Raw genomic sequence first — 23,838 nt, forward strand, 5'->3', positions numbered from 1 at the left:
AGGGGCTTCCTTTATTGTTGACCTCACCAAAAAGACATAGACCTCACTCATCCTGTTGTTTCTCCTTAGCTTTGCTGCTCCTGGATTTTCTCTCTGTAATAACACTTTGTCTTTTCCTCAGCCTCGAGAGACATTCAAATCCTTTTTATAACCCAATATATTGCCAGTAAGAACTCCTTGTTCCAACAGGAAAGCAAAGCAGATGAATTCTACATCTCTGAGTATGTTCCTAGAGCAGGAATCCTTTTACAATCTCATTTGAGGCTTTATATACTACTTTTTATTTGAGCAAGTACGGTGACGTGACTTTTTCATAATAATATACTCACTTGCTTTTTGACTCATGCAATTTTTCTGCTGTCTGCAGGTCCTACATGAGAGCGTGTAATAAACTATGTCTTTGCTTCAACATTCTGCCTTCCTTTAAAATGTCCGTTTAGACCTGATTTTTCCAAACCAATTAACAGTTTTAGGTGCTCAATCCAAACATCTCTAAATATCTTGTTTCAGAGGAAGGTAGACAATATTTTCTAAGACAATCTGTAACTTAGCAAGATAAAAGAACTTAACAAAGGGCATGAACATGCAATGAATTTGTTGTTCCACTGTAACAATGTGTGTACGTACTTTGCCTCTTACAAACAATGCTATCTCACTAGTCACTAAGAAAGGGTAATCATTCATTTGCTTCTAGGTAAGAGGAGTTACTTTTGGGAAGCCATTAGACAAAGCTTTTGTGCTGTAAAGGAAGAGTGGACTTCCATAATGACTTCTCTATAGGCCTGTATCTTCAGAACAAGATGTTCTATACAGTAACCACACCAAAACATAGATGCCCAAAGTTACCATAAAAAGTCAAATCACAGGCCTGTAGCCTACTACTTATGCCCAAACTGTTTTTACTGTGAGCCTTATCCTTAATACCTTCAGCATATGAGTGTTGGGCCTTCCTTTCTCACCTACCAAAACCAAGGTGAACACTTCAACTGGATGAATAGAAATCGGTTTCGAAAATGTTACGTAGCTCTGCTGGGCTACATGAAAGAAAAACTTTTTAACTTTTCCAACTTTACATATGGTAATATAACATAAGTGTGATAAATTAACATGATACAGCAAGAACAAAGTAATCTTGTAGTTCACATGTTTTAGCGTTTAGCTTTGTGTTACACAATATATCAGAACCACATTTTGTGAAAGAATACAGGAACTGAAGTTGCTAGATAGTCAAAATAATCTTACTCCTGGACTTTGTCCAAAATAAACTTTGTTTTAAAACCTTCGATACCTTCTATCTATAAGTCAAATTCCAGTCCTGCTACCAATCTGTGGCTTTCAATATTTTCTAATCTGTGGATTTCTGAAGTTTTTATAGTACATATGCATGTTATTTTATATTTTCTTATCCATGGATTATTGCATAACAAATAATGTTCATATTGCAAAACCCTTAGAAGTGATCTATGTATCTGTAGCTCACAGGGTATAAACACTGACATAATAAATACAATTCACAAAGTGTTCTGCAAGCATACATAATGGCACTGACCATTCCTAACTGGGGAGCACTCTTTTACCTTGTTTCATATGTTTTGAATAGCCTTACAAACTTGCTTACTTTTGTGATAGGTTTTGTTGTATTATGATGATCCAACTATATTCCCTCTGTGCCCCACTGAAAAGGGAATTTGAATTGAACTTCAAAAAGCTGAAAAGCAAATGGGTTAATCTTTAGCACTGTCAAGTCTCCAATCTGCCATTTACCGTCTTCCCTATAATCCATTTCTGAATTTTCTTCCATATTGGATGGGTCATGTTCATTACTGGCTTCACTAGAATTACATAAAGGATTAGTTTGACCCCTGATGTCTAAAAATATATGATGAGCAATGGAAACAATCAAAATGGTAAATGGTTGTTTATCTAACATTTGTCTCTTGTTCTGGAACAGTAAATTTTGCTGTTAGCCTATAATCTGCTTGCATATGTAACAGTATTGAGAGTTATACTTAATTCTGTTGTGTTTCTTCCATCCACTTACTCTGATAATGGATAAAACTAACTAAGCAGAGCTAGAGGTATGTAAAAACATTTTGCAGCTTATTCCTGATACTGTATGACATATTTGAATAGGACGGGGAAACAGAAAAGAAGAGTGAAATATATATATATATAGAGAGAGAGAGAGAGACCAGCTATTTTATTAAGATATAAAGCATAAAAAGGCATTAGGCAATGGGAACTCAAGTTGACTCTATCTATACTGTTTATAAATACTTACTGCACTAAAAACTAAGTGCTCCCTAACATTCTGGAAGACAGCATTCTTAATGATGATCTGTTCTTCTCTAAAAATATTGGGTTGCAAGGGGTGAAGGCTAGAAAAATATTTTCACTGGCCTCATCTACAGCATAAGGTAAAAGATGTCATGGACTGCTGTGAGCATGCAGTTCCACAGCATCTTAAATTGTTCCAAGTCTGATGTTTTTCAGCCCCTTCCTTAAACATGTCACCCCATCCCCTGCTTCACACCGACATTGTTTCTCAGAAGTCATGTGGTGATCTAGTTCAGGGAGGTGATCCTGAAAATTCAAAGGTTAAAGAATAAGTTTGTTTGGAAGGGATTTGGGGAATTTGTCTAGTCAGGAACAATGCTGAACTGAGAACATGTTTGCTTGGGTATTTCTGCACTTGGCTCTTGAAAACTCCCAAGAAATGATATTCCACAACCTCCCAGGGCAACCTGCTGTGTTGCTTGCTGTCCAGCTGTCTCAGCCTTTTCCCCAGAGGACAAGTCACCCTGATGGCCCTTCTCTGAATTTGCTCCAGTTTACCCATGTCTTCCTCCTACAGGAAGACCCAAAACTGGACTGTATTACTGCCAGAGATCCTTCCTACCCAGGTGTAGGACTTTGGATACATGCCTGATGAATTTAATGAGGTCTCCATTGGCCTATTCATGTCGCTCTAGTTGGGGACATTCACAGACATAATGGATTCTTTTCTTACATCATTAAGGCTCTCACATACTTGAAGTTAAGAAACATATGCCTGTATTCTGGGTCAGAGTTTACTTAACCCAGTAATCTCTTTCAGATAGACTCTCAACCTATCTATGGCTTCAGGATTTCCTAAACTAACCATAGTTGTGATACATTTAGTAGCCTTGGTATGTTTTCCTTCCAGTATCCATTTGAATTCTGTGTCCACTTTTGGAACCCACAACACCTGTCTGCCAGGAGTTCTTCATTTCAAGTTCCTCTTCTGTGGAACAAAAAGGCACTTTTCTTGTTTGTTCTGCATTTGCTTTCTGCTAATTTCTTTTTTCTAATTTCTTTCCTGTCCTTTATTTGGAAAAGCAAGTGAACAGCCACTCTCCCCAGCTGCACTCTTCAGGCCACTCATCTTTCTATAGGCCCCTATTATATCTCCCCTCAGTTGACTATTTTCCAGGCCATTTCTAGGCCAATTCAATCATACAGAATCTATTCCATACCTTTGATCATGCTAGTCACTTAACTTAGGAGACAAGATCTGCCGACGGTATGCAGGCAAAGCATAGTTACATGAATAATAGTGCTTCTTGTTTAGCTGTCTATTCCTGAAGAAACAGTAACAGTGTGTTCTTATGTGTACCACTTCAACCATAAGACGCTTCCAAAGCTCTGACTGGCAAGTAAAGCACTTCAGATGCCTTCAAATGAGCTTTGGTCATTCATGTCAGAGAGATATAAGAAGTTTACACTTACCATTGTTCTCTTTCCTCTATGTATTGCTTCAGGAGCTGAGTCAGCAGCAGCCAAGGTGAATCAGCACCTTTCCTGCCTCAATTCACAGCCTGAACTCCAAATTTACCCTACCATTACTTTTCCTGAGACTCATATAAACTGTGGAGCTTGCAGCAGGAGGTGGAAACTTCTTAAATCGCTCTCACATGTATCACCAAGACAGGCCTGAACATACACAAAAGGATAGTGTTTTTAAATGGTATCTTTGGGGCTGCTTTACCAAGTGAGAACAGTGAAATATTCTTGTGAAGTATTTTCGGTACCCTTCCTTAATGCCTTAATGTCTTCCATAGTCCACATCTGCATCTCCTCAAAGAACTGGATGAAAAGTAAGCAGTTTTTGGTCAGTAGTCCAGTTCTTCATTGCTTGGGAATATCATAAACCTTCACCGTAGAATTTTAGTACTGAGGTCAGATAAACTGGCTTTTCTTCCCCTTTACAGCTGCTGTCATAGCCTGAACCACAGGCAATAAAAGCTGTTTGGAGGGCGGATGCATAAGCCTTCTACACCAGCAAGAACAACACGGACACCTGCTTATTAGCATGTTGTCAATTCATGCTCTCAGTTATATGATGGGCTGTTATTTTTCAGCATGGTGCTGTGTTTTTCTTCTGTGATAGGCCTTTAGGGTCATAGTATGTCAAAGACATTGTCTCACTGGGTGAGTTAAAACTTACAAGGGTAGGTCTCTGTGCTATTATCAGCCTTTCACAAACCCAAAATAAATCTAATGCCGTGTCAGCAGATTAGCTGTGGTTCTAAAAGGAGTGATTTCTTAAATTGCAGGGTGGAAAGAGACAATAAAATAAAATAAAATAAAATAAAATAAGACAATAAAATTTGTGTCATTGCCTCAGCTAAAAGAAAAGAAAACAAAACTGCTTTTTCCTTTTCTGAAGGCCTTATACTTAGCACATGTAATTTTCTTGATCATGAATATCAGCATTGAAAATGAACAAAGTCATGTCATTGATGAGAACATTTAACAATTTTGTAAGGCTACATGATCCCTAATATTACACTTCCTTGGGACAATAAATAAATATCCCTCATATTTTTTTCCACCTACTGTCAAACACAAGTAAGGAGCAAGACTATCAGTAAAGGTTTTTGACAATGATAAATACACATCTATTTGATAAGCTTATATAACATTCTTTTTATAATATTGCACACAAAGATCCTTTGACTATTGAAAAAATATATATATTTGCTTCCTTGTTTTATTACTATAAACTAATACTCTACATAATACATACTAAAAGAAACAGTAGAAATATAAGAATTTCTTTTTGTCTGTTTAGACTGAACTACTTTGCAAAACAGAACTTTCACTATTCTGTGGAATAGAAGTACAAAACTAAAACACATCTTTTTAAGCATCAGTCAAACGAGGAAAACAGGAAAACAAAAAAGCCACTGTTGGCACTCTCAGGAGGCATTCTGCTTGTGGAGAAGCAATGAGACTAGAATGCCACTGAGACTACTGAGGCGTGACTCCTATATGTATTTACAACAGTGTCAATACAAACTACTGACAGCATGAGTGTCAGATTACTATTCAGTATGGAAAATGGCAGTGTCACAGTATCATTTCAACAGTATAGCCGCAATTTTGAGCTATATTAGCATCACTTTGGTCTTGTTTCCTGGTCTGTAATTCCACTGTGTGTCATCAAAATTCACTTCTAACCAGCTGGAGCTGGCCACACCTGGGCTCAAAGACATCTTCCTGGCACAAACTGGTCAGGAATGATTTTGCTGACTTTTATAACAAGTAGGAGAAGAGAAACAAAAAGGAATATAGGGGGCAACATATAGCACAGGGAAGGAAAAGACTAAAATTGTCAATGACATAAATTCAGATTCCAGAAAACACACTACCATACTACCTTTTTTTTTCCTAAGAAAATTATTTTCTGGACAAAGGCAAAAAAGATTGAATCTACTTTACTGTTTCATTTGATATAAAATAAGTTACTACCTCACATGAAGAAATGGTGGTGTTCAAGACGTCCTAAGTAAGGAAGGGAGATAGGGGTAAGGTGGATCACACTGGAGGGAGAACTAAAGAAGATTCTAATGGTGATCCTGAATGAGCAGTTAAGATGCAGTCTTAGTTCCAGTTAAGTCTTAGATCCAGTTAAGATCCAATCTTAGTTGCTATTTTCATTATAAGCTTGGAAATAAAGTGTGTGCTAATGAAATTTGCAGATGGTTTGAACAGAGGCCTTATTAAAACCGGAATATAGAAACAATTGGATGAGCTCACATACTGGAATGCAGTGAAATTAGAAACTAATAAACAGGCAGCTGCAATGACAGACCTCATCAGCTAGAAATATTAGTCTATCACAGAATAATTAAGTGGCCCTGAGAAAACAAACATGTGATCCTAGGATAGATCACATAAAGTATATCTAGAAGTTCAGTATTAACATCATGGTACATGGCAACTGAAACACTACAATTTTGTATGCTACTTAAGAGAGTCACATTCAAACTGGAAAAGGTACTGACAAGAACTGTTACAGTTACTGAGAAAATGAGGAGCATACCTTGACTGAAGACTCTATGATGGTTGAAGATGACGATCAGAGATGCTTTCTGGCGCTTTCTCCATGCAGGCAACGTGCGCATTTGCAGCTTCTCCAAGCATTTCTTCCCACATCTGCACCTACAATGGCTAAGAAGCATTTGACAGAAGACATCTCCAAATATGTTCTGATATACAAGCACACAAGTGCTAAATAAACAGATTGACTCACTGGGATTTGCGACTTTTGGGGGAAGTAATGCAGCTCAAATTTTTCAGTTTAACTGGGATTCATAGTTCACACCATGAACTGTTTTGATGCCTAGGAAGCATTTATAAATTCATGGAACACTTATTTCTTTGGAACACGAGCTATTCTTTGTGATTAGGATGTCAAGTGAAATGCAACTTTTACTGGTCCTTCCTTTTCAGACATAATATAACCTGGAAAACTCTTTCTTCACAGTGCAGCATTTTGTAACTTCTATATCATAGTAAGTACTGATTGTACAGAAACCATGTCTTGTAAAGCCTGAAACAACCATGAAGTCAAGACCATTTCAGAGAAAACTCAGTAAATTCATTGGATACTTTCAGTACGGTACTTACTTGCCTCTGTAATAAAAAGGTGGAAATCCGAAGCCCAATGTTCTTTGAGTAGTCCTTTGCTCTGATAACAAGATATAACAACTTCTTGTAGCCATTAAACTTCACTCTCTATGACTGGAGAATCAGAATATACAGCTCTAATTGTACATTTCAGCATATCCCCCTTTAAAGTCTATTTAGAGCTACTATAAAACCCGCTACTACTTTTCAGTTAAAGGCTCAGACACATCCCGTGTTTTTTGTTTGTTTGTTTGTTTTTTTACTGAAGGTCTTCTAGACTTGCATCCTAGATTAAGTATTATGCTTGGATACATGTACAAATTGATGCATTTTTTAATTATGCTGAAATTTCCCTCAGTCTGGATTTTATTATTTATTTTTTTTTAAAGTTTTATTAGAATCGCTGGCTCTAGGATCTTGATGTTTCTGTCAGCTTTGGTTGTGTGGATTGAGTGGATTTATACCACTGACACACCTAGAAACTATTTACCAAAAAACTGTAGTTTTCACAAGTATTTTGAAGCTAGTACCACCATTTTCTTAGTAGTTTTCTTATGTCATAGTTTCAAATCCCACACAAATCCAAAGAGACCGTGTGGATGTATCCTATTTTGAAATAACGTTACTCATACATGCTGTACAGAATTTGATGTGCTTGCTAATTTCCTGAACATCCCAGTTCCATTACATGTTTTTAAACTCCACTGACAGCTCACAGCTATTTACTAATTCTACCCATAATCATTAATTTAGCAATGGTTCTGAATCTAAGGAAGCACTAACATGTGCAGTAACTTTGTTTTGCACCTCTATTGCTTCTTAATTTCTGCTCCATCATTTTTCAGATGAAGAGGATTGCACGTTGAAGGTTTCAGAACAGCATCGGTTTATGTAACACTACAGCAATGCCAGTGCTTCTGAGTTGTGTACACCACGTAATGAAGTTGCACATCACCATTTTATTTTCAAAAAGGTGTGCTCCTTCTTTCTCATTGTATATGTCCTTATGCTCACTAATGTCATTATTATTTTGCACTAGGGAAGACATCAGGCTTTCTGTATCTTAATTCCCTCTGTCATCACATTTGCTACACTCCAGCTTTCTATCACAGAGGCCATTTTCCATAAGGATGGGCTCACTGTCCTCAGTAGCACAGTTGCCCTCATTTTGGACACTTGAACAAACACCGCCTGGTCACTCCTGTTTGTTAATCCCCATTTTGTTGACTTGCTCAGTACTTTTTCCTCTGAACACACCGGGTTCAGAGGGTGCTGATTTTCTGACACACCTCTCTACCGAATAAAACTCTTCTGAGAAGCCTCCTGAAGAGAGCACACCACGAACGTGGCCACAAAAACCTCATGCGCTGCTTTGCCATAGCTTCCTCTTTTTCAAAACCGCTTTACAGAACACTCTGCTGGCTCCCCCAGCACTACATTCAGCCGGAGCTGCTGGGACAGAGCCCTTACTTTACTCATGCACGGCCTTATCTTTAAAGTTTCACCCCCAGAGCCTCCCATCAGGCTCCGAAAGGCGCTGCCCCACAGTACCCGGTCCCCAGGCCGGCCCCCGGCCGCCATTTCCCGGCCGGCACGCAGGCGCGGCGGGACGCTGTGCAGGGCGCAGGCCCGGCGGAGCGGCGCGGAGGCGGGTTTGAACGGTGGCGGCTACCGGAGCCTGCGGGGCTGGTGCTGTGCCCGGCTGCTGATGGAGCCCGTCCTGAAAGGTACTGGCTCAGCCGCCCTGAGGGGAGCCCCCGGGATGGGGAGGGAGGGAGGGAGGGAGGGAGGAGGCGGCGGCCTGCGGCCGGGGGCTGGGGCTGGGGCTGGGGCTGGTAGCCGCCTCGGAGAGGGCAGAGAGCCACCGGCCGCGGCCGTCCCTGCCCGAGCCCTGTGGCCTGTCTCGGTTTCTCCAGCTTCTTTCTAAGTTTCTGCCTCGCTAGGTTGCCCTCCATGACTTTCATTTTGCTGCCACTTTTGAGATCTTGTAGCATGAGTGGCCTTCTCCAAGAACGCAGCTCTTAGAGCTCTTCTAGTTCAAAGCACCTCCAAACACTTCCTGATTTTCCTTGCTTTCTACAGTAGAAAAACTACAAAGTGTTTTGTCTCCTGTTGGAGTATAGTAGCTCAAATTGGCTAATTATTGTACACCATACCTTTGATCCTGCTGCAGGTACACGCTGAAGTAGAGCTCCCCTATAAGGTCCTAGTTTGACCCTCACTGGTAGGCTCCAACCTGTTTTTCTTGCAGAATTGTAGCTGTGAAGGTTATGAAGTATTTGATGCAAGAGGAAGACTTTGTTTTGTGGTGTTTTTTTTTTTGAACATGAGTGCAATGTTTTTCACAACAGAGCAACCAAGCAAAAAAAAGTAACTGGCAAAAAGTTGTCCTGGTACTCAACCAAAGCAAACGTGGGTAAAAACAGTGAATTGGAGTAGACCTGACTTAAGGTCCCATAGATATCTGATATTATATTACTGATCATCATTTTCTTGCTTCTGGTTTCACTAAGGAGGTGTTTTAAGTTTCATAATTCTCTTACACAGTAAAATAAATAAATAAATAAAAATCTAGCAATTACAAACACATTAATCTTTATAAAATACTACAGTTAGAGCATTTTGGTGTTATACTTAAAAAGAAGACATGATACTATATCATAATGATTTGGAAGGGCATCCCTAGTAACCAAAATAGTTAAACAGTGTTTGCTAAGGATGAACTTTTTAAATTTAAATTGATGCTTTCAAATTTATTCATGAGTTCTGAGAACTGTCTGGCCTGCAGTTTGTTTAAAGTTGGTTTTGGTGAACTGGCATTCTTCCAGTTTTCAGGAATTCTCCTGATCCACTATTCCCAAGGGGAAATTGGTATGGCCAATCCAGCTATAGGTCATCCTAAGTCATACTAACGAAGGAATTATTACAAGTTTCATTTGCTTATCCCTCCATGTCATCTGGGATTGTGACTTTTTTTTTTTTTAGACTTTCTCACTCCAGGCTGATTTCATTCCTCGAAGAGATTCTTAATCTGGTTGATAGAGTAAGCCGCTTAAATGTGATATTCCTGACGTTCCATAAAGCAGCTGACATGAAACTTTATTAGCCCCTGTGATAAGTACTTAATTTCAGGGTGATTCAGTAGCAATAAGGTGGAATTTTAAGTCAGTTGGAAATTGTTAAATGATGTTTCTGCTGAGTTTTATGGAGGTTTGCCGAAAGAATAATTCCATGGCTTTTATTTCATTATGTTTGGTCGCCTGTGTTACAGCAACTATTTTTAACATTTTTGGTTACCCTGAAGATTAGCAATGGTTTAATCACATGGGTAACCAGTCATGTAAAGATACTGCTTTGCTTGTTAAGCTGGTAATGTATTTTAAAAAGTGAAAAGTTGTGTAAGAACTGTCAAACTTCTTAGTTTGTTACATTTCAACTAACTTAAAGGACAGCAATACTCTAAACAAAAAACAACAGTTGCTAGCATGCGATGCTCAGTTTATTAAAAGCTATACTTCACAGAACCATAGAATCGTTAGGGTTGGAAAAGACCTCCAAGATCATCTGGTCCAACCATCACCCTACCACCAATGTCACCTACTTGCTACTGAATGCAGTGTGTATTAAAGCAAATTTTTGTTGGAAAGGCAGTTTAACTAGTTTTACCTTCGTGAACTTAAATAGCTGTTGTTTTTCCTCTTCTGATCCAGGTATTTGTGCATTTGTAGAAGTTTGGTCATCTAACAGAACAGAAAATTATTCGAAAGCCTTTGAGAAGCAACTTCTTGACATGGGAGCAAAAGTAAGGAAACTTTTTTTGAAGTAAACAGAATATGAAAACTCTTGCTCAGAAACTAGCTTATTTGTTCTGCTTGTTTATTTCTTTGTGGTAGGAGTTTTTAAAGGGCAGGAAAAAAAAATCACAAATTCAAATAGATGAGCATGCTGTAAAATTCTTATTAGTGGCAGATGGGAAATCCATTTAAAGCCTATCTATTTAACAACCTCTTTGCATGTTAATACTCTAGCAATATATCTCATTAAGTATTATATATACTATACAGGGGACAAACCAAATCTAGGGGTAGAAAACCTAAGTTATTTACAAGTTTTGTTTTCTTTAACTTCTAGGCAGCTGGTCTGTTGTTACCATGTTTTCTAACCTATGTACTGTTACATTTTATTCTTCTACTCACTCTCCTACAAATGTGGTTCGCTTCCAGAAAGTACTAGTAAAAATACATCTAAGATGTGTCAGTGATTTTTCCATATCAAATATACTTGAGCTGTAGGTGCAAAATGTGTTTAACTGCCAGCTGTAAAATTTCAGCTAGACACCGAAGTCAAACTAGCATCTTGCCTTCTTGCACATTATTACTGGTTAATGGAGATTTTTACAACCCACATTATGCTCTAAATAACGCTTGTGTGAACTCCCAGTGCTTTTTAATTGTGCATATGTAGGTGTATCTCACTGTCATTTAGGAAGTTTTGCTAACATCTCCAAAGTCTCTCTCACTGTATGAATTCAGCTGAGGTAGCGTGCCAGAACAATAGAAGAACTGTTTTTATTATAAAAGGAAATAAAACTCACAATAAGTACCTGGAGTAATAAAAATCTCTTGTTCTTTTGGGCTGTGCTGTGAGATCTGTTGAATTTTGTTCTAATGGCTTCAGGTTTTTCTTGTGGAAAATATGATAAGGCTTCAAAATTCTGTAAGTGCTTTGAGTTGATCTTAAAGTAGCTGGGTGTGGTGAAAGGTACAGACGAATGGTACAGATGTGTCTGTTCAGCAGATCACTTTGAAAAGGGGTGGTCCTTCTCCATCATTATTTCGTTCCTGGCCAACACTTCCTTCCCATCTATTGGGCTGAGCACATGATAAGAAACTGGCATGGCTCACTCTGTCAGGAAAGAAATTTCTAATTTTGTTTTCTACTAGAGTGTTGGTTCAGTCACACCAAGTTAAGGTCAGCTTATCAACACAGGACCCCCAGGGTAAGGGATGAGACAAGAGAGGGGACTGCTGCATGTGACAATACCTTGACTGATTCACTGAGAGGGAGGCCTAAGGTGGTGCTGCTCCATAATTTGGAGGCAAAGCCATGTCAAGCATCCCGTCTCCTTAGGCTGTGGGCTGTGAGCGTGATACTAGCATAAGTGACTGTGTTTGTATCTGCAGTCATAACATAATCTGAAAGAGACTCATTGGTCCTGTATACCTAGATACATAAATCTCTTGCTTTTTGTCTTCTGAGGAGCAATAAATCAGCTTGCCATCAAAAATATTTGGAAAAGCTAAATAGTTTTCTTAAAGCCAAAAGTAGATCCAACATGTTTGGAGGCAAATATAGTGGCTCAATTGAGAATGCAACAGAAATCTACACAACTACTTCCATTTGGCTGTGTTGAGGAGGTGCTGCTGTAAGATATGAATTATTAATGTGATGACGTCAGTACAATCACAACTGATCAAATAGTTTTATGTTTAGTTACAATGAAGTGAAATTTTGGTTGTAAAGAATGGATTTCTAGAACTAAAATGGTTATCATTTAGTTATCAGTAAAGGTTGGTAGCTGAAGATTTGTAGCACAGTGAAAATGTCAGTTGTGACCCTAGCTGTACTGACTTAAGTTTTCTGTATTTCTCACTCTTTTTAAAGTGTTCCCATATGATTAATTTTCTTAGCAGCATCAACCTCCCTTCCCCCAGAACTGAAAGTGATCACTGTTGTTGAGAATTAGTGTAAACGATGAGGTTAGCTGTAATCTAAGTCTGTGAGTTCTTTACTAAGTTAAAGATATAATTGGCATTTTTCTGGATAGTAACAGCTAATTTCTGTACTGGGTGTTACATAGGAAATCATGTTGGGCTACTTAAATTAAAATGTAAGATTAGTGATACAGCTAGGGTAGGCACATGAAAATGGTAATCTAGAAAAAGAAGTTAGAAAATAAAAGGCTACTCTAGCCCTCTAGCTTGTCTTGTGTTGGTTTGACTAATCAGACTTGGGCTTTGATTGCTTCAGCCTTCTTTGTAAAGATGGGAAAGATCAAACAACTCCTTAACATAATGTTTTTATGCTATTGTTTTATCCAGAAAAACAGGCTTTCTAGTTTCATTAATCTTTTCTGATTTTCAGACTCAAAAATCTGCTGTCTGTTTGCTTCTGCAGGTTTCAAAAACTTTCAACAAGCATGTGACTCACGTGGTCTTCAAAGAAGGACGTTCGGCTACATGGAGAAAAGCACAGAAGGCTGGTGTAAAAATAGTTTCTGTATTATGGGTGGAGAAGTGAGTACTACTGAGTATAATGAATGTCACCTGTTCCAGAGAATAGATTCTGGTATTATTATTAAAAAACTTAAAGTACACTACCCATTTTTTTTGATGTACTTGAAACAGTGATAAGTCTATGAGTAATTGATTACTTTCCTATGACACTATTTCTATAATAAAAATACCTTTCTTCCACAGAAAGGTACCATGTTATCTATTGAAAAATGAATGTGTTGAAGTAGTTGCATGGTATATTTTTTAACCATGTAGTGTTCTACTCCTTTGCTCTCAGATAGCATACATAGGCAGTGAAGATCAGATATTTACGTTGAATAGAATTCTTCCATTTCCACATGAAAAAGCACACTTCTCCAGGAACAAAAATGAAGGAGGTAATCGTACCAGTTCTGTAATTATTTCCCATTGAGAGAGTATCTCATAGCAAGAAAAAAAAAAAGATTCATATCTGGCTTTTAAGACATTTGGCAGGTTCAGCATGGCACCGCTTGAAGATTCTCAGCTACCACAAGGAAAAAGTTAAACTAAAAACAAACAAAAAAAAAAAATGAAATTTCAGCTTTGCAGCCATCCGTGAGAAAATTTGTTTGTAGTCCATGGCATCTCCTCCGAGTTTAAGTTTTGTGAGGCCTAACTTAGATTTCAGACAAAGTATATAAAAAAAAAAAAAACTACTAGTTTTTAAGAATATGCATGTTATACTTGAACACTCCTTTTGTTTATTTTTGTAAATTACTGTGATGAAAGACCATGTCCTATATCAGTTAGATATCACATGCATAGAGAATTAGCAGTTTGCTAAGTGCCGGGGGGGGGGGCGGGGGGCAACACTGAGCTCTGCAGCCAATTAATTGTAGGCCAGTACAACTGCAAAGCTTGCAATGCAAGTCTGTGAGCCAAAAAAGAAATTCATGCAGTTATGCTGAGGCAGAATTTTCCTGTTTATATATCAGATATAGAAGCTGTAACTTTACAATCCAGCACTAATGAAGAAATCTTGTAAGTTCTCAAAAATGCACTAGGGATGCAAAATGTTATTTATGTGACTGTTTCCTTCTGTGACCTCCAGCTATCTGAGTACACGTAAGAATGATGGTCATTCCAGTGGGATATTTGGTTATATTTTAAATATGCTCCTGAGATAGATATGTGTATAAAAATGAAATCTGAAACTGTAGTCACAGGAACTATTAACTCTTCAAGGACATGCAGGTGTTATAGTAAAAAGAATCCCAGAAAAGTCCAGGTGAGTAGCATCTGCAGTAGCAGCAGCAGCAGAATAAAAGAAGCTCACAGAGGATAGACCAGGATGTGTTACACAGAAATGTGATCTCTGTTACAGCAATTCCACCACAAGAGTCTCCTCAGCAGTACTGGAAGATGTTGGGTCGGTGAAACCTTTAGAAATGTTTCCCTAGTATTATTACCTAAGTGGTTGTCAAAAAATAAATGAAATAGAGCATAAAATTTTATGTAGTGGGATGACATTATTTTATCATAGAATTGTAGAATGGCTTGGGTTGGAAGAGGCCTCCAGATGATCATCTAGTTCCAACCCCGCTGCCATGGGCCATCTGTGTGGTTGAAATCCTCCACCAGAATGAGAGCCTGCAAGCGTGACGCTTCATGTAGCTGAAGCAAGAAGGCCATGGTTATGTTCAGAATATTGCCTGAAACAGCAGCAAGCATGACAAAGTATAAAATAGTTTTATCACAAGATGTAATTGAAGAGACAAGAATTCTTCAGCCTCAAAAAGAAGTGAGAGTGGAGGCGGGATAGACTCCTGTGAAAACAAAGGTTCATAAAGAGAGACTGAGTAGGGAATTAATTTATATTAGCCTTTCCCCAGTGGAAGAATTGGAGAGTATCACATGAATCTGGCTGGAGGTAGATGCAGAGAAGGTAGTAAATGATGAGTTTTAGCAAAGCATAGTTAGGCTGTAACTCCTTGTTGGAGAATCAGTATAGACTGCAAAGATTTACATGGGTTTTACGAAACACTGAAGCAATTAAACACTTAATACTATGTTTATTTTTTGATAAAATTGTCTCAGGCCATCCCTAAACCATAAATCTGTTGAACATAGCAAAGTAAACTGTGAGTGTTTTGCTGTGTTTTCATGTTCTTACATGCTCCTGGGCATCTTGATATTGGAAACAGGATGCTGGAGTATATTCTATTTAATCTGGACCCTACGCTTTGATGTTTGAGCTCTGAAATCAGCAGACAAGGGAACAAGTCATAAACAATTACTCTAGCATTTCCTTACTCTTCAGCTTTGTGCCAAATATTTTCCCACTTAACAGCTAGTGGGCCCCTACTTCCAAAAAGTTCTGCATGTACACAGTGTAATGTTCTCCTGAGCAGTACTTACGCCTTTCATAGGAACTTGCCCAATGATTTGAAAAACTATAGTGTTTGCTTTTCTCCATGGGAAAAAAAAAAAAATATATATATATATATATAAGACTGTCAGGGTCTGTGTGAATGTTGCTTCAATTTATTTTGAGTGCTGTTTCCAGTGATTTGTCTGAGATTTTATTGGAAGCTTCTGCTTTGTAGTATGAGCATCTGTTTGAATCTAAATAGAATGAAGTTCCATAGTTTAACAGGAAGTAATTTTATATAGAAGAAAACTTTAAGATGACAATTGAAATTTCAAAATATTTTAAAATAAACCTGTTTCCTTTTTTTTTTAATTTTCTAAGAATGATTGTTATATCTAGCTTTAAAAATAGCGCATAAAATTGTGGACTTGCTGTAAGATTCATTTAAATGTATTATAAGTTTAATGCAAAATGTGTGATGCTTTTGGGATCACTGAGGTGTTTTTTTAGTGCCACTTCAACTCAAAGGACTTAATAAGCAGTCTTAAAAAAAAATAATAAATCTTTAGATAAAATAGAATTGCTAAAATCTGTGTCCAAAGTAAGAACGCTTAGTCCAAATCTAAACATGATTGTGAAACTCTATTTGTCTGTTCTCAGTAAGGCTACTTAGTCATGTCACAAATAAGATAGACCAAATCACTTAAACTCAGATTTGTCTGCAAAGCTTAAAAAAATTATAAGATCTTTAATGCTCAACCCTTTTTCTGTTTAGCTTCTCTGAATTAACTAAATTAATTATCTGATCTAATTTAAATTTTAATGTATTCTACATCTGTGCTGATCATTATCTAGAATTTAATAATAGCCACTGAAGTCAACCAGGTTGAATATCTAATTGATACTCCAGAGAACTCTGGAGATAGTTATCTGTCAGATAGTTTGACAAATATTTGTAGTAGTTTGGCTCTCTTTTTTTTCTTCTCAAAACAGTGAAGCAATTAGATTGCAATTCAATGAATACAAACTTTAAAGCAGTGTGACACTAGGTGTCGCTAGCATCACAGTTTTGAATGACTGATGGAGGAATTCTAGTAGTCCGCTAAGTCTTCTGTAATCTTTCATGTAACTAGTTGTATTATTTAGTGAAAACATTATTCAAGAATGAAATGTTACAAATTTTGACTAAAATAACTTCATTTAATGCATTGATAACCAAGTTCTTGCCTCAATATTATCCATGATGTACACACATATGACATTCCAAGATTACGTGAGTCCTACCAATCTAAAGTCAGTCTTTGAATACGAAAAGATAGGGGCAATCTAGGGGTAAGTTATCAGATTTTTTTTTAATTATTTAACAAATATAGATCCTTCCACAGTAAGGGTCTGTTTTAAGCATTGTCTACGCAAAGAGAAGGCAAAAAAACAAAACTAATGGGTAAGAAGTAAAAGCCAGGTCCAGATGAAGCCTACCTTCTCACTTGCCAGAATAGGAGCTTTGGATTCTTTTTTCTTGTTTTTCATAACATTCTGTAGATTAGTGTCTTACTAGCTAGTGAAAGAAGAAAACCTACAGTCTGCACAAAAGTCAGTGCCAGATTTCAGGTTCATATGAATCTGGCCAGAAGGACTTAATACAGTGGTTTTTGAATGTGTGGGGGAATAACATATGAGCTGGAATCTTTGACTTTCAGAGCATTGAAGCAGCAATTTAGAGGACATCATTAGGACAATATTATCATGTCTTCTGTTTGTTTTAATGTATAGTTTATTTAGCATTACAGTAGTTATGCTAAGGATATGCAATTGGGAAGGGTCTAATTATTACAGGGCTGATTTATTTTTTTTTTGCAACAAAGATTCTCATTCTTAAAAATTAAAGATTGCATCTGTAATTTATTTTACAGGTGTCGAGAAACTGGAATACGTGTTGATGAATCTTTATTTCCTGCAGTATACAATAATGAAGGATTACTGCTAAAAGTAAGTAAAGTTTGAATTTCCTGACCGTAGGCATTGGAGCTGTTTATTTTCAGAACTTTCTGTAAACTCTGTCCATCTGAATAAGTTTTTAAAGGTAGACTATGGCTGTGATATTTGACATCTTAAGGACAGATAATAAAAATTGAGTTTTTATATTGGTGAATAAAAAATCAAGATTTAAATTAAGATTACATAATGATTGACTTATCCAAACCAAATGACTGCAGTGTGCCCTGTGTTTCATTGAGTTGTGATTAATGCAGAAATCCTGATTTTTGCAAAAATAAAAAAAAAATTAAAAAGATCTGCTGAGCTTTAGCTTTTCTGCAAGCAAAAAAAAATTAATGGATTGGATGGCTTTTAATCTAAAGTATCTGTTTAACCTTTCTGTCTTCATATTACAGTTCATTTCGGAAAATGTTAACTTCTGCAATTGCCCGTGATTCTTAAAGAGGTGATTATAAATAGCATAGTGCTAAACATTGATAATTAATACTGTGATAAAAGTAGGCAAGTAGGAAGTCTAGTTACTTTTGGCCAATTTTTACCACATACTTAAGCTTTTTACGTATCCTCTAGCACAAATGTATGCAGCCAAAAGACTTTGTAGAAAAATCTCCAGAAAATGATAGAAAGCTGCAGAGAAGACTGGACAAGATGGCTAAAGAATTAGCTAAACAAAAGATAGGAATTAATGCAGGTAAGTATTCCTTTGGACTAATCTTCAGATATTTTGAAGTTATTTCTTTAAAGCACTTAAAGGTAGAGTTTTTTAATTTTATTTTTACACTTTTATGTATCTCACCATAACAAATAAAGTTGTTTTACTTTTTATAAAGCTGTTTGCAAGTTTGTGGTATTAAGGTACCTGTAGTGGTTAGGTACGAGGAACTTGATTTTTTTTTTTTATTTTTTTAAGAAAATAGAACTCATTCTGAAGCTGTTGTAGCATGTAAATATTAATGCACAAATGCAATTTCTTTGTGTAGAAACTGATACGCCAGTTTTATTATTTGAAGATGATGGTTCACTTGTGTATAGCCCTGTTAATAAAATAAGAAATCAAAGCAGTGCAGCGGAAAGAAGAATAAAGGAGATTAAGGAAAAAAGAGAAAATCTTTCTCCTACTGGTAAGAAGTTAAATTTTATTTATTCATGAACATGTACAAATAGCTGCCATCTTTATTGCTATATTTCTTCCACGCTTTTCTTGCTTTGTCCCTCAGAATTATTTGCATACCTTACTTTTCTTGAAACATTTCCTTACCTAGACTCAAAATGAAAATGTTTGATTAGAAATATATAAATATTTAAACTAGACATAAGTTGTGATTCAAAATACTTTATGGGGATGTGATCTGACCATTGGAATCAGGCAGCATTAGTCATCATGTGGATAGCATTTCTCAAAACATCAGTCCACAACTCACTTGAAATGAAGACTTGACATTTGAGCTTTGAATTCCACTGACCTGGGTAACATTAAGGGATGCTGATCTAAATGATGCACACAGAAAGGGTGGTGCTTGTTTCTTCCTGCAGTCTGGTGTCAGAACTGTGGCTATGCCTATTTGCCTGTGTTTTGCACCTGTTGCTATGTTATAATTTGACCTGAGTTCCTTTTAAGTGTGATGACTGGACCCGAAAGCTGAGTATAAATTTTCTTCTATGTCATTCGGATTTGAACTGAACCTAGAATCTGTGAGCTCTCAAAGCTCATGTCTTGTGTAGATTGTGTCTCTGACAACAATATCTGAAGGGAGACTGGATGTACTCCCTTCTTCCCATGTTTTGAGTTGGTAGGAATGCTTCCTGGTGTTTAGTTTCCATATTGAACGGGATATACGTAGTCATGGAAGACAATTTTTGCAAAAATGAATTTCTTAATCATAGAATCATAGAATGAATTGGGTTGGCAGGGACCTTAAAGATCATCTAGTTCCTCACCTCACAGAGGTAAGGTTCACCAGTCTGTAGTTTGCTGGGGAACACAAGACTTCTTGGGAATACTGATAATTAAAATAGACTTTCTAAGTTTGTGAATTGATATTATACCTTGGTTGAACTTTACAACAAGATTCTAAATCTTATTTCCTGTTAAATTCTAATATTAATACTATAATTGACAAAGATTGTAATGTTACTACTTCCGGGCAACAGTTTAAAAAGGAGTTCAAAATTGATAAGGTTCTGAAGAATGACATTAATAAAAAAAAAAAAAAAAAACTAACTGAATAAAACGAGTTGACTTCAAAATGCAGATCCTAGTGAATTAAATCTAGACTTCAGTTTTCAAGTCATTTGTTAGAGCTTACCTTACTGTGCAAGTACTAATGACGCCTAACTCATTAGATTTTTGTTAATTAGTATAAAAACTGTTGAAATGTGGAACATCTTTTGTAGGGGGAAAAAAAGTCTGTAGTGACTGACATTTTAAGAAGTCTGTGTCAACTGAACTGTCACTTTATCCCTCTAAACATAATTGTGGAAGGAAAGTATAGAACCAGTGACACATCAATTAAAAAATTAAATATCTTTTATTTTAGTATGGCTTGTATCTGTTTTCCACTTGAAGTTTTAAGGTAAAACTTCCAAAGGTTTTGAAAAGCATTTCTGCTATAACAAAGCATTGCTACTAGTTGCAAAATTTATCAGATTCTTTACTTAAAACATCTCAACTGGCTTAGAAATGTCCGTAATATTTCATGAAAGGTTTGCCATAATTCTTTGGTTTCTGAGTGCTGAGTTTTCTAGAAGAAATTTGATTCAGTTTGTAAAATCTAATAGCTTTTTTGTTAGTATGTAAATTTGAGTCTAAAGATCATTAAGCAGTCTTTAGAATTAATTACATGGTTATAATTAGTTGTCAAAGCAACCACTTATCTCTTAAAATTGAGCTGTTTTGAAATATGAATAGATGCTGTGGAAATGTGTGTGTTTGCACATAGGGCTAACTAATTTATTATTTACAAACTCCTAGCTTCACCAATGTCTCAAACACCTCCACGTAGTTTACCAGGAGACTGCCCGCTGTCCACCTGTTTAACAAATGCAGAAGATGCATCGTTACAAGGTAACTGTCACAACCTTACTTAGATATTACAAAATTTAAACATAGTACATGGGTTGTATATCTTATTTTGAATGGTGAAAGATTTGTACACTGAAAAAGGAACTTTGTATGTTTCCTCTACCATTTATATTTAAAGTTGAATTATTTTAGTTTTGTTTATTGGTGAAATATATAGAAGTAAGAATACAAGGAACTGGAGCATGAGAAGTCACATTGGGTAAACTCTCTGCCCTACTGCTGTGCTGCTGTTGTCATTTCCTCTTCTTTGCACTGTTCCCCCTTAACGTTGTCTTGTTCTGGCATGCTGTCAGTTTACTGATACAGTGATCTTGTATAGAACACAGAGTACATGTTAAACAGTGTGATGTGGAAATAAAAAAGAGAAGTGAATGAGAGAGAGAACTCAGAACTGAAGTGTCCTCCAAATTTTCAATGGAAAAACCTGAATTCAAGAGAGAACCTAACGCATTCTCCGACTTGATTATTCAGGGAGTGAAGACAACAGCAGAAATAAAAAGAGTAAATATAAATCAGCTTTTAAAATGTTTTATGGTTGCAGTTGAATTCAAGTGGTTAAGGTTCTTATGCTCAGAATGCTAGGCTTTAGTTCCTGTGTTTTGGCATTGTAGCAGGACATAAGGAAGAGGTTTATTGTGAAGGCTGTTGAGCTATGTCAGTGGGTATCTTAACAGCATTAATGAATAATGTATGCCGTGAGTAATGTACATCAGATCTCATGTCTTCTGTCAGTCATGTGAGCAAAAAGCTAAGTTGGATTTCAGTAGAAAAGTAATGAGAAGAAAGCTTTTAGAATTCATAATGAGGACCACTTGAGTGCACTGCCTACTCCATTCTACTCCGACAGTAAACTATATCTCACTTTTTTTAAAGTAGTATACTGACATCATACAGAAAATCTATCATTATTGATGTATACATTATGATACCATGATGTATTTCATTTCATCTTAACTCTGGGAAAACTACAAGGTGGTGGGTAATGCTGTGGTAGTAAGAATGACTAAGGTAGTTGAAAACTAAATAATCAATGTAAAATTGTGCTGCTTTTCTTCACGTATTAGAGTGGAGAAAAAAGCTTCTCTGCTTTGTTTCAAGAAAGCAGAACAGGATTTGGGGATGCTTATTACCACTTAAGAAGACATGATAGTTAAAACTAGCATAGCTTCTCGTCAACATAGAATGTGCTTTGTTTCTAAATTGATTTTCTGTTTTTTTTTTTTACTGACTTCACCACCTAATATTCAGATAAGTGGTTAAATCCTAGTTGTCTTCTTTCAGAAATTTCGTATGTATTTTACTAAGAAATTTTGTACTGTTTCTGTTTTGTTAAATGTTTATATTGCTGCTTTTCATATTTTGCAGAAGAACAAATGGAAGTCTGCTTAAACTCAAGTGTTGATGATCTCTGGGGAACTGATAAATCAAAGAGACAGAAAAAAGAGATAGCAGAACCCACCTGTGATACTCAGACTCATATTCATGTTTCCAGAAGTGCATCAGTGAATTCTCCCTCATGTAGCTATGACCAGAAGAGCTTAATCCCAAAACAACCTAACAGAAGAAGCCTAAGTAAAAAAAAGATTTTGCAGCGTACTTTCAATGATAATTTAGAAAAAGATCTAGAAAAGTTTCCAGAGAAAAATCAGAAGGATGAAAATACCATGACTACTTCAGTTGCAAACAAAAATTCTCCTCTCCAAATCAAGGACTTGGGTTCTTTTACTCCTTCCCGAAAAACAGCCAAGTTAAATACTGTTCCTGCTTTGATTCACAGTCTCTCTAATTCACCTGTGAGCAGCGGAGACTTAAATACATGTTCATGTGATAGAAGTTTCCCTGTTGACAGAAGTGATTGTCTTCTGGAACACAAAAAGAGGAAGAAACTACAAACAGTGGTTAGCGTGAAACTGTCCTCTTCTGAACTGCGTGCATCAGGGTCTAAAAATGAGTTCTTGCAAGGAGTTAATACTTACAGCAACGATTGGTGCACTGAAGATGCTTCTTATGAAGACTTCTTTTCCTCATATAATTTGAATAAAAATGAAGTACAGGTACAAGTCCCACAAGAATCACAGAATCCTTCTGATCTTTCTTGCAAAGAGTCTTTAAGAAGCATGGACTCAATTGATATGGGTTCCTGTAAGCCACGTACTGCTTCTGAGAAAAGCAGAAAGAAGTCTATTCAAGCAAACGATCTTTCAGTAAAGAAAACATTCAAACCAGCTGAACATACAGAAAGTGTGTCATTGAATTGCATGTCTGATGGTGAAAAAGCTGAGATTGCAGAAGCTCTAGATTCAGATCTTGTGAATAAACGGCCTCAGCATGCTCATGAAAAATCCTATGGAACTGATATAAATTACTGTACTCGTGCTACTGGTAAGTCTGTACATAGAGCTGGAAAATGAAAAGATACCATACTGCAGTAGAAATTCTTATGCAACTAAGTTGCATTCTCAAGGGATTCCGGGATTCTCACTGTAATTCCGCTGTTCAGAATTACACCAAAAGAAAAAAATGCTGCAGTACTGACTTTTTTACTTAAAAAATAAATGAGTACATAGGAGCCAGAGGAACACACATTTGTATTCCCATATGTTACAAACATAAAGAAGTCACCAAGAGATAAGGAAACTGTGCTCAAAATGTAACAAAAGTATGTGAGCTGTCTTTTTTCATAATGCTTGGTATTCTGTAAACTATGCTGCTATTGAAGACCTGAAGAAAACAAGGCTTTCATGTTTACAGTGTTATGGTACTCATGTAAACTTTTTATAAGTAGCTACTAGTCATAGCATAACCAAAATTATTCTTATTTCACAAGTTAAAATTGCTATTTCAAATTGCAGGTAAAACACAAATTCTGTAATGGAAAAAAATTCTTCCAGTTAGCAATTTCTAACTTTTGCTGTAATGAAGATAGAAGTAGACATTTGAGAGCACAGAGGAACATAGAATATCCTGAGTTGGAAGGGGCCCCTCAAGGTTGTTGAGTCCAACTTCACACAGGGAAACCAAAAGAGGTGCAAAGTAAGCATCTCTTTCAATTAAGGCTTGTTTATATGGAACTCATCTTAGTTTTTAATAATTTAAGAATACTTTTTTATACCTGAGCATTCTCTAGTTTAGCATAAGTTATTTCAATGTAAATGTACACTAGAATATTGAATTTCAGAAACTTGGGAAAATTC

At 36.6% G+C, this 23,838-nt stretch overlaps 1 protein-coding gene across 2 annotated transcripts in view; it reads left to right on the forward strand.

Moving 5' to 3' along the window:
• Positions 1-8,342: 8,342 nt before the first annotated feature.
• MCPH1 (microcephalin 1) overlaps positions 8,343-23,838 on the forward strand; it is a 128,326-nt gene continuing 112,830 nt past the window's right edge. The window contains exons 1-8 of one of the 2 annotated variants that reach the window (XM_035543084.1): positions 8,343-8,663; positions 10,647-10,738; positions 13,114-13,232; positions 17,478-17,553; positions 18,133-18,253; positions 18,543-18,683; positions 20,534-20,626; positions 22,010-23,026. In XM_035543084.1, coding sequence (XP_035398977.1) covers positions 8,414-8,663; positions 10,647-10,738; positions 13,114-13,232; positions 17,478-17,553; positions 18,133-18,253; positions 18,543-18,683; positions 20,534-20,626; positions 22,010-23,026 — 1,909 coding nt within the window. In that variant the 5' untranslated portion in view covers positions 8,343-8,413. The remainder of the gene's footprint in view (positions 8,664-10,646; positions 10,739-13,113; positions 13,233-17,477; positions 17,554-18,132; positions 18,254-18,542; positions 18,684-20,533; positions 20,627-22,009; positions 23,027-23,838) is intronic. The other variant, XM_050709477.1, reaches the window with a different exon arrangement.

The sequence above is a fragment of the Cygnus atratus genome, chromosome 3 (genome assembly GCF_013377495.2).
Source record: "Cygnus atratus isolate AKBS03 ecotype Queensland, Australia chromosome 3, CAtr_DNAZoo_HiC_assembly, whole genome shotgun sequence".
NCBI classification, from domain to species: Eukaryota; Metazoa; Chordata; class Aves; order Anseriformes; family Anatidae; genus Cygnus; species Cygnus atratus.